Genomic DNA, 13,227 nt, shown 5'->3' on the forward strand with positions numbered 1-13,227 from the left:
CACTTCGACGGGGGCTTTTCTTCAGAGGGCTCGGGGGCTGGCATCATGCTCACCTCACCAACTGGAGACAAGCTCTACTATGTTGTGCAGCTCTGTTTCAACAAGCGCACCAAGGTCTCCAACAACATTCCCAAAAAAGTGCCGGTGCGAGTCGAATCAATGAGCATATTTTATCGACGTAGCAATATTCAGGATTAATTTCACATCGGGCATTATGAGAGATAAATTCAAAAAAATCTAAAAAATGTAAAACCTTCATATTCTCTTCACTCTTGTGTAAGAGATTATGTGTACAAAATCTCTATTGATTTAGAGGAGATCAAAAAAATCACTTGCTTACAAAAACTGGTTTAAGTAGGACCAAACGGTCCGTTTGTAAATTTGTGATTTTCTCGACCTTCTTAAAATTAGCCCAAATTTGTTTTACATGGTGGCATGTAAGTCAAACAAAGGATTACAAAACAATTTTCAATAAATGTGAAGTTTTGCCCCGAGATTCAACGAGACACTATAAATTCAAAACAAATTGTTCTCGCGAAGGTGTGATTCCATCAACCTTTCTGCACTTTCTTATGTCAACCTTTTTACGGTTCCTTCGAGATTCAAGCGTGTCGGCGTACTTTGTGTTGTTAGATGACTTTTTGAAGTTGTGATTCCATCAAACTTTCTACGCTTCCTTCTGCCTTCATGACTGCTGTCCGTGGCGAGCAGAACCCACTAGCCAAGGCAAAGACGAGCATCACAGCTCTGCTGGTGGGAGCGCAGAGGCAAGGGTTTTTCCCCATTTGGGAAAAAAAGTGCCGGCCGCGGCAAGCAAAACCCACTGGCCGAGGACATGCACCATGAATTGAACTACCTCGGCCAGGAGCTCTGCAGCGGGATGCACATCCCAGCCTCTAGCGTGTGGGCATACACGCAGATGGCACCCCGCGGCGGGGGCGAGGTACCTGAGCCCAACCGCCCTGTGGGATGACGGCGGCAGACCGGCAGCCCGTGCAGAGGATCAGCCGGGGCCGCTACTACATCGGCTAGCGGCGAGGTGTCGTCCAGCATTGTTCCCTCCAGGGTCCCCACGTCTCCGCCTACTTTTGCCTATCTACTGCAGGACGGCGAACTACCTCGGCCAGGAACTCTACTGCAGGACGGCGAGCTCCTGGCGGAGGTAGTTCACCGCAGCACGTGCGAGAGCCTGCATCGGTATCATAGCCGGCGGGTTCGTGCCCGTGAACTGGGGGCCTTGCAATCGGCGTCTCAGCTAGCCAACACTATACCACCTACCGGCAAAATGATCCAATTCTTACGGTTGAACCTGCACGACCCTCCCGGGCCCTCGCTGGGATCCGGGCCGCGATTGGACTCGGTATCAAGTGCCTCGTCATCAAGGGCGACTCACAGCTCCTGGTCAACTTCTCCAACAAATTCGCATCCCGGCCTCCGGCACGCCCGTGTACACGCAAGCCAAGTGGAGCTCCGTGTTGGGCATGAGCTGGCTCGGCGCACGGACGAAGTGGTTGAGCACTTCGCAGAAGAAGCCGTGCAGCGGGACGCACATCCCGGCATCCAGCGCATCCGCGTAACCCATACATCCCCCTTTGGAAGCGGCATGCAAACACGCTGGTCGCTGGCAGGTCGCGCGGTGTAGGCCTCCGAAATGTCGTGCTTCCTGCAGTGCTCGTCGACCTTGCGTTGCCCACAGAGAGACGAGATGATGCGGCATGGCGGCTCGCCCCAGCATACCGGGCACGGCCATTGCTCAGGGGACGTCAGAACAAAAAACTTGTCCTGTAGAGCTCGTCGACCGCGCGCTGCCAACGGAGAGACGAGATGTATGGATGCGGCATGGCGGCTCGCCCCAGCGTATCGGGCACGGCCACTGCTCAAGAAGTACACGACCAGACCGCTCTTCACTGGTATGCCAAGATGCATGAAGGGATGGCAGGACAAGTCCTGGAGCCGGCGACGGAAGGCGGTGCTGGAGATGGGGAAGGTGCGTCTGCTCATCATGAGGGGCATATCCGTTGGGCTTGAGCCCACATGCAATAGTAGAGCGTGAAAGACTTAAGCGCGAGAAGGAATTAAAACAAAAACTTGAAGAGGAACAAAAGAAGAAACGCGATGAAGAGGAAAAGAAGAAACGAGATGAAGAGGAACAAAAGAAGAAGCGAGAAGTTGATGTGGCCACTAAGAAGAGGCAGAGAGAAGAAGGGGAAAAGAAGGAAACAATGAAAAAAAGAAAATGCATTGATGAAGCTCGAAAGCCGGAGATGGGGCAAACCCTGCTTGATATTGTAATTGGAGATGACATGCTATCCATCTGAAGAGCCATTCCCTGTTCTGCCACATTTGCACTAGTGACATTCAGGTCCTGACCTGGTAAGCAAGTATCTTCCTGCCAAACAAAAAGAACAATAGTAAATACACTAAGATTCACTAGCACCCATAGAATAGCAAGTACAAATGTGGAGATGTTATATACAGCTTTGGGGAGCACATAGTCGACGGATGCCTCGGGGAACGATCATAGCGATGGATTGGTATAGGATGAGGTTATTACGGCGGGAGTAGAGAAGATTTTTCAAAATGTTACGTGTTCACATTGTTGATCCCGCGCGCAGGTTCAGGTTTTTAGTTTTTACGTGTTCACATTGTTGATCCCGTGCAGTCGTATACTCCCTTTCCCGTGCCCCTGCTCCCCCCCCCCCCCCCCCCCAGTCAGTATTCCTCCCTCATGTCAGTATTCCTCCCGTGTGTGGTGTGGCCCCAGTCCTTGCTGGTGAGGGAGGCGGAGGAAGATCTCTTCGGCGAGGTAGTCCGGGAGCAACAGCGGCAGCGTCGCCGCCATGGTAGCAGCTAGGTCTGAGTGTGTGTGGGCTCAAGCCGAACGGATATGCCCCTCATGCTGAGCAGACGCACCTTCCTGGTAAATTTGGTCTGTTTGGTTGCATAGTTAAGAACTTGTTTCTTTTGCGGCCATGGATTTAAGGAATTAACATCTGCCTTGTGTAAGGCATTGCAGACAGTGCAATGCTCCACTAAAGTTGCGGATGGGGTCAATGTTATGATCATTCCCCAAGGCATCCATCGACTATGTGCTCCCCCAAGCTGTATATAACATCTCCCTTCCCTGTCCCGGCCGATTGCATCTCTTCGTAGTTCGCTCCATGGGGAAATATTTGCTCATGCACGGCACCGGTTCCTCATCCGGGAAGAAGAGGTTGAGCGCCGGTGGTGATGGCGATGACGAGGAGCCCATCTGGGAACTGTCCCTTAGCTCCATCTATGGTGCCGCCGCCGCGATGTCCACGCCGTCGCCGGATGGCGAGCCCCGTGATGTTCTATACATCCCCCTCTGGATGCGCCGTGCAAACACGCCGGTCGCCGGCAAGTTGCGCTGTGTAGGCCTCCGAAATGTCTGCAGAGCTCGTCGACCGCGCGCTGCCCACGGAGAGACGAGATGTACGGATGCGGCATGGCGGCTCGCCCCAGCGTACCAGGCACGGCCACTGCTCAGGGACGTCAGGGAAAATACAGTATAGCGAACTGTGTACGTTTGGCTGAGATATCCTGTCCGATGGTGACATATGAAGGAAGGGCATCGCCTGGTTCTACTAGCCATTTTGGTTTTAGGTTGTTCCCAGCTCTCATTGTTGGCCTGAAGAGATATCATTCAAGATTCAACCATGACTGAAGGAAAAAGTTGACCACATCAGTATAACAATTTGGAAAGTAAAGAAAAACAACTTGGACTTCTCGGCTGCCAAGGATTAGCCATATATAAAGTGCATCACAGACCATCACCTGATCACAGAACTAGGCAACATCCAATATAAAGTTCAGGACTTGCCATCTTAGTTATGACGTCTAGCAGTGTCATTAAAGTTCTAGCATTACTTACATCTCGCATACTTGTCATCCTAGTAATTACTTCTTAGCGATAAGAACGAGAACCGCTAGGACAAAAACAATCATGAAGAGTTGAAATCGTCTTGCCAGCATACCAAATAGCTCCCTAACTTCCCTTGCTTCAGAGGGAACCCTAAACCCTAAACCCTAAACCCTAAAAACCCTCCCCTAAATCCTAACCCCTAAACCCTAAACGCTAAACACTAAACGCTAAACGTTAAACCCCTAAACCCTAAACCCTCCACTAAACCCTAAATCCTAAACCCTAAAACCCCTAAACCCTAAACCCTCCAAAATTACAGAATAAGCAGGCCACTTCCATACTCATCCAAAATACTGTAAAACATCTTAGGAGAGGGAGATAGAGAGAGTGCACCCAAATGTGTATAAAATACACATGCAAACCTAGTTCTGCAAAATCAAGAACTTCGTGATATTTTAAATTGCTATCGTAGTACTACATATTGAACCTATTACAGCAATTTCAAGGGGTTTATTTGATTCATTGGTTATTGCAGAACAAGTAGGTATGTACGTAGCAACGGGCTGCTTGCTTGAGCCTAGGCATATTCAGACAAACAAGCTGTTAAAACTTATAACCTTACTAGCTTATTATTGTTCCCCGCTGCAATTCCAGCATACAGAGAGGGTAGCTGCAGCAGCTAACAGGAAAAATGGTGCTAGCCAACGAAAAAAAAGATTGTGGAACAGAGGGGACGGGAAGAAGCAATGCCTCACCGGATGTTGTTGAGGAGAAGTACGAGGGAGTGGTGCCGTGGGCCCCGCACCAACGGACTCCCTCCTCCCTCGTCCTTGTTGAGCAGGAGCAGGAGGAAGTGGTTGCCGGCGAGATCCAGGAGGATGGTCAGGTCGCCGTCGGACGTCGCCCTGCTCCCTCCTCTCCTCCTCTTGTCCTGCCCGTTCCGAGGACGCGGTGGTCATGGTCGTGGCGGTTGACGGTTCAGATCTGGAAAAAGGGTAAGAGAGGTGAGGGAAATTGGTGGTGAGAGATGGCATGGAGGGGAAATAAGGGATGTACCTGCGCAGGCGAGATGAGATGGACGGTGCAGTCGCCGGCGTGGTCCTCGACGTCGGGCCACCTGCGATGACCGGATCCGGTGGTGGACGGCCGGGCCACGAGAAGGGGAGGTGAAGGAAGGAATTGGTGGTGAGTGGCGGTTCCCGTCGTCGGGGTGGGCGGCAGAGGAGAGGAGGGGGCGGATCTGGCGACGAGGAGCGGGAACGCCAGGTCGCCAGCCAAGCACACGACCGCGTGCAACCGCCGCATCACCACGGCCGTCGCCCACAAGCCGAGACGCACGAGCACCAGGAGTCCAGGAGGCGAGGCGAGGCGATGCAGAGCCGGGGAGGCGTGCAGGAGACGTCGAGGAGGTGCACCAGAAGGGGCAGGCGAAGCGCCGGCGAACTAGGCGACGCAGTTCACCGGAGGCTGCATGGCTAGGGTTAGCCAACGGCGCGAGGAGAGAGGGCGAGAGAAAAGTCTGGCGGCGAGGAGCGGGAAGGGGAGTTGCATGGGAGCCCGGCGCCCTTCTTCTCCTCCTCCTGAGGATCCATCGATGGCCGGGCTCGAAAGGAGGCAGGGGGGTTCTGGGGCCATGGCGCCGCGGGTGGGAGAAGGAGAAGAGAGGAGAGGAGAACGCGACCGGTTGGGATTTTTTTTGTGTGTGTGACAGAGAGACGCCGGTTGGGGGGTGGGAGTTGGGACTTTGGGACCGCCGGTTGGAGGAATCGCATAGGTGATTTCTACAGGAAATAAGTCGTCCCACCCGCGTGCCACGCGTCCTGGTGGCCCACCATGCCGCATCAAGGCTAACCGTTCCTTCTTTTTTCTACCAGCGAGATCACGGAACCACCATCTTTCACTTTACTACTTGGACCTCGTCGGAGCAGCTGGTGGGACGGCTTGCAGCACCACACGGCGATGGAACATTCCAGCGGCCGGCAATTTGTAGCACGGCCGCATCGACCTGCAGCTCCTTGCGCCGGAGATATGGAGTTCCCTTTGCCAGCCTCGCTGCCGCCGTGATTTGTGAGCGCGCCGGTTCAACGAGGGAGCGCCCGGTGTTTGGCAGAGCTAGTCGACGCAACGTCTGTGATGGAGCGGGAGCGTCTCCATCTCCTTGTTTTTGCCGTTGGCAACGCTGCCATTAAGCGTATAATACCGTGAGCGACGCTGCAATGAAGCGGGTGCGCCGTTGCCGGAGACGCGACAAGGTGGGGATGGCGATGTTGCCATTAAGCGTGTCCTACTGCCGCCGGTGCTGCAATGAAGCGGGGCGCCGTTGCAGGCGATGCGACAAGGCAAGGACGGCGAGTACGCGACGCGACAAGGCGAGAACGACGACACTGCCATTAAGTGCGCCCTGCTGCCAACGACGCTGCAATGAAGCGGGGAGCCGTTGCCGGCGACGCTGCCATGAAGCAGGCGCTGCTGCCGACAACTCTGCAATGAAGCGGTCAAGCGAAGAATGCTGCTGCCGAGGCACGACAAGTCTAAGACGACGACGCTGCCTTGAAGCAGCCCTTTGCTGTCGGCGATGTCGGCATGTTGCCATGCAGCACGTGCTGCCACCGACGACACCACAAGTTGAGGACGGCGACATTGCAATGAAGCTGGGCGTCGCTGCAATGGCTTCCGACGATGTTGTGCAGCTGAACGGCGACAATTGGGCGACAACGAAAACAAAGCGGGGAAGCGGATTGACGTATATTGATGCATATTAGCGTTGACCCATCGAACGGTTGCAAAGGAGGGATCGGACAGCTTGTGACCCGACTGATTTCTTCGTGTCGGATGATTTGTAGTAGCCGCCCTGTTCGGCCGCCACGTACCCCATCACGCGAGCCCATATCTCTTCGTCCGAGGCTGATATCTCCCAATTCTTCCTTCCGTATATCTATCTCCTCCATTCCCATTCAACTCCACCAACGCAACAATTGAGAGCAGCGAGCCACGGCTGCACCACTGTTTGTTACTCGCCTATGCTGCAAAGTGCAAACCTACGCTGCTACCCAGTCCATCCATCGATCTCCTTTGCTGCCCAACCAGGCCATCGACGTTACAAAGCTGTGCTCGGCTGTTGCAAGGGTCGGTGTCTAGTGCTCCAGGGCCGACGACATTGCTGGAAACAGGAGGTGGAAACAGGATGCTGCAAGGAGACGTGTGTCGCGCCTTCGTATGTCATTGGTGGTGTAAAGCACACGACGGGTGCTGTCATGGAGCTTCCGCGCGGGGCCACTGGCGCTTTGATGGGTGCATCGTAAGCAATCGCCAGTGCTGAGGTGGAGCATCGATGGCTCTCCAATGCCATCGTGCTATGAGGGGAGCACCGTGTGCGGCAACGGTGCTGCGATGGAGCATCGACGACTCTCCGATGCCATCGTGCCGCGAGGGGAGCATCACGTGTGGCAACGGTGCTGCAATGGAGCATCGTCGGTCCTACGACGACGTCGTGCTGCGAGGGGAGCATCGCGTGTGGCAACGGTGTTGCGATGGAGGATCACCGGTCCTACGACGACGTCGTGCTACGAGGGGAGCATCGCGTGCGGCAACGGCGTTGCAATGGAGCATCGCCGGTCCTACGACGATGACGTGTTGCGACAGTGACCGTGATGGGGGCGACCGATGGTGCTGAAACTTCGGTGATCTTGCTCGGTCGTCGGTGCTGCCATGGAGCATCATCGGCTCTGCGACGACATCAATTGCAAAGGTGACCGCGACGAGGCGGCCAATGGTGCTGCAACTCCGACGACGTTGCTCGGTCGTCGGTGTTGCGATGGAGCATCGCTGACTTTGCAACGATATCAGTTGAGATGGTGACCGCGACGGGGCGGCCGATGGCCGCCGGTTCTACGAAGGTGTATCGCCGGTACTACGGCAACATCGTGCGTCGACCGGTGAGCACAACGGGGCGAGTGATGTCGTTGCCACCAGGGCCGGCTCTATATTTTTGGGGGCCCTAGAGCGAAGTTTAAAAATAGGCCCCTTACGAATAATAAATATATACGCATTTATAGATATACAAACGTAAAATATTGAATTTTAGATCTAATCATACATTTTTATTTAGAGACATCTATAAATAATTAATAATCGCTTAAGTTATGTCATATCACGACAAAAGAAAAAAAAGTAGAAAAACATAACAAATAATATTCTCTGCTAGTTTGATTACCTTAAATAAGAACCAAGTTTCTTATGAATTCATCGACAATAATGTAATCAGACCAATCAGGGCCTGAGATCAACTCATCTAAAAGGATTAGGGCAGTGGGCAAATATATACGGAGAAACGTAGTATTTAAATTATATCGAGTGAATGGATGCATGGATCAGGACGTTGTTATTTTATAATCACCAGGCCTGATCACGTGCTGCAGTGCTGGGTGATCTCCAGTTCTTCCCCAGGCCTGATCTCCACTACAGAAAGTATATACAAACTGCAGATACGTATATACCAGTCCCCTCTTTCTCCGTCGGGGTCGGACGTGCCTACCGGAGTGTCGGAGGTGCAACCGCGCATGCGCATGCGCAGCGATGCAAGAAGGCGGCCGAGGCAAGGCGACGAACGAACAAGCACGGATGGATCGATGCCTTCTCCTCTTCCGAAGTCCCGATCAAATACTTTTTATCAGCCCATATAACAACAGAAGTATACTTACACATATGCGGTGATGGGCCCCTCCGGAACATGGGTCCTTGGGCGTCGCCCATGTTCGCCTAGGGCCAGAGCCGGCCCTGGTTGCCACTCTGGTGAGGTTTGCTCGGCCGCTGATGATGCCATAGAGCATTGCCGGCTGTTCAACCACCGTATGCTGCTTGTAGGAATCAAGCGGAGTCACTCGGGTGCTGCGTTGCAGCATACTTTTAAGCTAATCGGGGTTTTTCTACGACCTGCCGGGTGCCTGGGTGCAGTTGCTTTGTTAGGTTAACATGGAAGTTGCATTAAAACGTGTACGAGACGACTTGTTGATGCCATGCCGTAGCTACGCACAAGCGTGCTTTTTGCAACTACGTGCGTGTAGCGGAGGTCCTGCAGGAAACATGGGCACGTCAGCACGTGGGAATCAAGCGGTCCTAATTGGTCCCAATCGAGATGAAACGACGGTTGATGAGGCGGCTGATCCTGAAAAAGATAAACCAGCTGACGGGTAGTAGTGGCCTTATTTTATTCATGATTACAAACATGTAGTACTACTACACTTAGGATCTGTTTGGTTGGAGACTAACAAAGTGTGGCAAGTCAGAAAATGTGGTTGAAAAAACGAACGCCAAACTTTGGCAAAAATTGGCAAAAAAATTAACTCTATCAAATGGGCCATAGCGACAATAAAGTGTGGCAAGCCAAAGTGTGGCAAAAACCAAACATATGCCAACTAAACTATGGCTGCCAAATTTTGGCTTGACAAAGTGTGGCTGGGAACCAAACATGACCTTAGACTAGCTGAATGTCCGTACATTGTCACGGGATAATAGACTTAGACATGACGCATTGCTGAAAAGAAACCAAATATAATTTCATACATATATATTGTGAAAACAGAGTAGTAGGTGCCATACATATATTTGTATATTTATTGCAATCAGTTCAAAATAAATCAAACACATTTTCTGCCATGTAGTTCCTTGAGAAGTCAATCAATTCCATGCTTGAGTATTAGAAAGTTCATGTTTTGCTTTTCCATTTTTTTGCGAATGGAGTGGATTCTGAAATGCATGTTTCAATTCGTTTTTAATCACTCCGCTTGAGTAGCACTTGTTGTTATTATACCAGTTGTTATTTTATATAGGCTACTTTGCTATGTTGTATAAGATACTTCATATAAAACGCCAGGCTTGAAAAAGGTACAATTCTCAACTTGTCGAGAATCACGTCAACGGGATGACAAAACTCAGCCTTTAAATGAAAATAAAATTAGTATAAAATACTAAAATTGATCAACCAAGTGTCCGTTTATTTATTTTTTTCGTTTCAAAGCATTTTATTTATGCCAACTGGGAGGCCTTTGCTTATTTTTTCGTTTTGCAGACCACAAACGCTTTTATTTTTTGTTTAGCATACATCAGCCTGCTCAGTTGAGATTTTTCGTTTCGTAGCTCACATTTTCTTCAGATCGTCCTAAGTCTGTCTTAAGCTTAGTACAACTTTATATTAGAGCTAGTACAAAGTCAAGACAGTTATTTTGGAACGAAGGGAGTACTATCAAATTAATGCCTTCCTAAATAGTATACAACAAAACCATCAGTTAACTATTTTACATCGGTAAAGAAGGATAACCAGTTGAAACTCGATGAATTGCGGCCTCCTAGACGCATGAGAAGCCTAACATAGTGAAGACCCTGTGCCATTTACATCTTCATCCATTTGGATGTGTTGGCATCATAACATGCTTTGCTCGACCATAGCATGCTTTCCATGAGAGAATTAGACTATAGAGCAATACAGGTGATAGATGCTGAATTTTTTCTGACACACTAGACAACCAGGAAGCATCAAACTTCACTGCAAAATTTAAGAATAGGTGCAAGACATTGAATATTTGATCCAGTGTCAAAGACAAATAGTCAGCTATTGTGTTGTCATGAATAGGCTGATAAGGCACCCACTGTTCCCAGTTTCATTGATAGTGCAAATCAATAAGCACGCAAATAACACAGATGTAAAAATATATATTGCAAAATATGTTACTACCGAATATATATTGCATGGTGTGGCGGCATGGGGATGCCAAAAGCAAGAAAAACTCCATCCCTTTCCTTTTGACATCCCCATGCCGCCATACCACAGGGGAGGCATGGGACGTCAACTAATATACAGTACTTGCTCTGTCCTTTGACTAAAACACTCCTACTTGCCTCGTATTACAAGTAGTCTCCAGGTTCAGTAGAATTTATTACAGGAAATTTTAAACCTTCAGATCAAAAGTTTAATTTATTACTTAAATAGATTACATCACTCAAACTCCTATAGAAAACAAAACCTGAGAGTAAACAAAAGCGTTTCACAACCAACCAGAAAAGGGTGCTAATCCTACACTTGACCAATAACACAAAAATAATTGTGCAGAAGAAAGATGCTTCTAAATTCAACTTAGTAGCAGCAACATCAAGGATTACATTACAAGATACTTTTAAAAACAACTTAGCAGTAGCAACAACAACGATTACATCGGATGATGCTTCCAAAAATGACTTGGTAGTAGCAGAAGCAACGATTACATTAGAATATGGTTTTAGAATATGATTCCACAAATAACTTTGCAGTATCAGCAGCAAAGATTACATTCAAAAATGCCTCTAAAAGCAACTTAGTAGTAGTAGCAGCAGCAAGGCTCATGTGCACATTGTTACAGACGCACATACAGCTAGTTTCCCGTGGATCATTTACCTTGGCCTTGGCATGGCGACGAAGCCTTTCACACTCAGCTTTCTTCTCCATCTATTTCTGCAGCCTGTCATACTTGCTGTGATGCTCCACTATCTTATGTGCAGTAGGCCCCACCTGCAAGATGACAAAAATCAAGATCATTCACATCAACATGCGCATTGTGTAACATACATAGAGAACATAGTTAATGTAGCAACATCCCACCTTCTTAAACACAACATTGATCTCATAATCATGGAAGATGCTCCGAAACCCAAAACCCAAACTAGTTCCAGCACCACCAACAAGCAGGAGAAAGTGACAAGCATAATTCAAATGACGTAAAATCCAGTTCTATCATGATCCATTTGGATGTAGTTACCCATCATAGCATGCTTTGTACGACCATAGTAGTCCCAAATACACACCTACAAATAAATGACCAATTTTACGGTACCCTATACTGCTGACGAGAGAGTGAGCAGTATATTCAAATCTGACCGTCGATTTTCGAAAGGCAGGATAGACATTTTTTGTTTTCTACGCAACACACGACTTGGCCTATTGATCTGTTTTACCTCCTTCCTGTGGTCGCCCGTCGCCAGTAGTGGCCTGAACCAATGCGATGTTGGGGCGCTCAGCCATGGGAGAGCCGTATGTTGATGCCTCACCGTCGGTCGAGGGAGACCTGCACCACACTGCCGATGATGAATAAGTTTCAGTTTTCGGTTTCGTCAGTTAAGTGTCTAGTGTCGATAGGTTCAGTTTCGTCAGAGTTTTTTCTTTGTTGATTCGGTCTGACGACGACGCGGTATGTGCGTTCGCGTCCTGGTCATTAGGAGAGCCGTGCGCTCGATCCAAGTCGTGGGATGGCACGACTTAGTCGGGATCGTGGCGATAGCCGCGGCAAGTTTGTTATCCCAGCTGAATAAAAGGAAGAACATGGAAGAAAAGCGGCAAGTCGAACGCTGCACCAAAACCTCTCGTGTTCATCTCCTTCATCCTCTCTTTCCTGAGTTGATCCTCCACAGTTTGATCGTGTGTGTAGTGGTATAGCTGACAGCCGACCACCCGGTCCAAAAACAAGGCGGAAAAAGGTAGCCAGGGTGGCGAAGAAACATGTTGTAGCCATAGGGGTTGTAGCCTTGCGGATAATGGCGACTAGAAATCAAGACGTCGCTCTTGCCGGTAGCGGCCAGAATCTGTCAACCGCCGTGTTGTCATCTGGCCGGTACGGCCAGCCGCCGTCGCGGAGGAGGAGCGTGCGCCTTGAGCAATTGGATGAACGGAAGGAGTAGACGTAGGTTCAAAGGTCCTGCACCGAGCAGCGGTCCAGTCCCACGGAGGACGAGACGGCGGGCCTGAAGTGGGCGAGGCGGCCAAACTGGCATGAGGTCGCACGTGCTACTGGAGTGGAGGTCGCCGAAGTAGACGGGTGCACAACTCCGGCACCGCCAACAGGGACCTCCATGGAGACGAAGACAAGGAGGTAGCAGTCGCGGGTGAGCACCGGCGTGACAGTGTCCCAGAAGAGCAGCGATGTCGATCGGTCGGCGAGTCCTCGACCGGTTCTCGACGGGAGGAAGAGGAGGAAGGGACACGGGAGAGAAGCGGGGCGTTGATGATGAAGAAAAGGGCCTAACTCAGCAGCGAGTGATGTCGTTGCCACTCTGGTGAGGTTTGCTCGGCCGCTGATGATGCCATAGAGCATTGCCGGCTGTTCAACCACCGTATGCTGCTTGTAGGAATCAAGCGGAGTCACTCGGGTGCTGCGTTGCAGCATACTTTTAAGCTAATCGGGGTTTTTCTACGACCTGCCGGGTGCCTGGGTGCAGTTGCTTTGTTAGGTTAACATGAAAGTTGCATTAAAACGTGTACGAGACGACTTGTTGATGCCATGCCGTAGCTACGCACAAGCGTGCTTTTTGCAACTACG

At 50.3% G+C, this 13,227-nt stretch overlaps 1 protein-coding gene across 1 annotated transcript; it reads right to left on the reverse strand.

Moving 5' to 3' along the window:
* Positions 1-1,627: 1,627 nt before the first annotated feature.
* Positions 1,628-5,185, reverse strand: LOC123418465. Its single transcript, XM_045107010.1, has 3 exons — positions 4,943-5,185; positions 4,642-4,870; positions 1,628-2,389 (listed from the first exon to the last, which is right to left on the reverse strand). Exons 2-3 carry the CDS (start codon positions 4,843-4,845, stop codon positions 1,754-1,756), a joined length of 840 nt encoding a protein of 279 aa, XP_044962945.1. The 5' UTR covers positions 4,846-4,870; positions 4,943-5,185; the 3' UTR covers positions 1,628-1,753.
* Between the last annotated feature and the right edge of the window lie 8,042 nt (positions 5,186-13,227).

The sequence above is a fragment of the Hordeum vulgare genome, unplaced genomic scaffold, assembly GCF_904849725.1.
Source record: "Hordeum vulgare subsp. vulgare unplaced genomic scaffold, MorexV3_pseudomolecules_assembly, whole genome shotgun sequence".
NCBI classification, from domain to species: domain Eukaryota; kingdom Viridiplantae; phylum Streptophyta; class Magnoliopsida; order Poales; family Poaceae; genus Hordeum; species Hordeum vulgare.

What these genes read in the sequence shown, in the direction of transcription:
- LOC123418465 (XM_045107010.1), bottom strand. Translation starts at nt 4,845, where the DNA reads ATGACCACCGCGTCCTCGGAACGGGCAGGACAAGAGGAGGAGAGGAGG. An exon ending in CTTCTCCTCAACAACATCCG is followed by an intron (nt 2,390 to 4,641) that starts GTGAGGCATTGC and finishes TTTGTTTGGCAG; the next exon opens with GAAGATACTTGCTTACCAGG.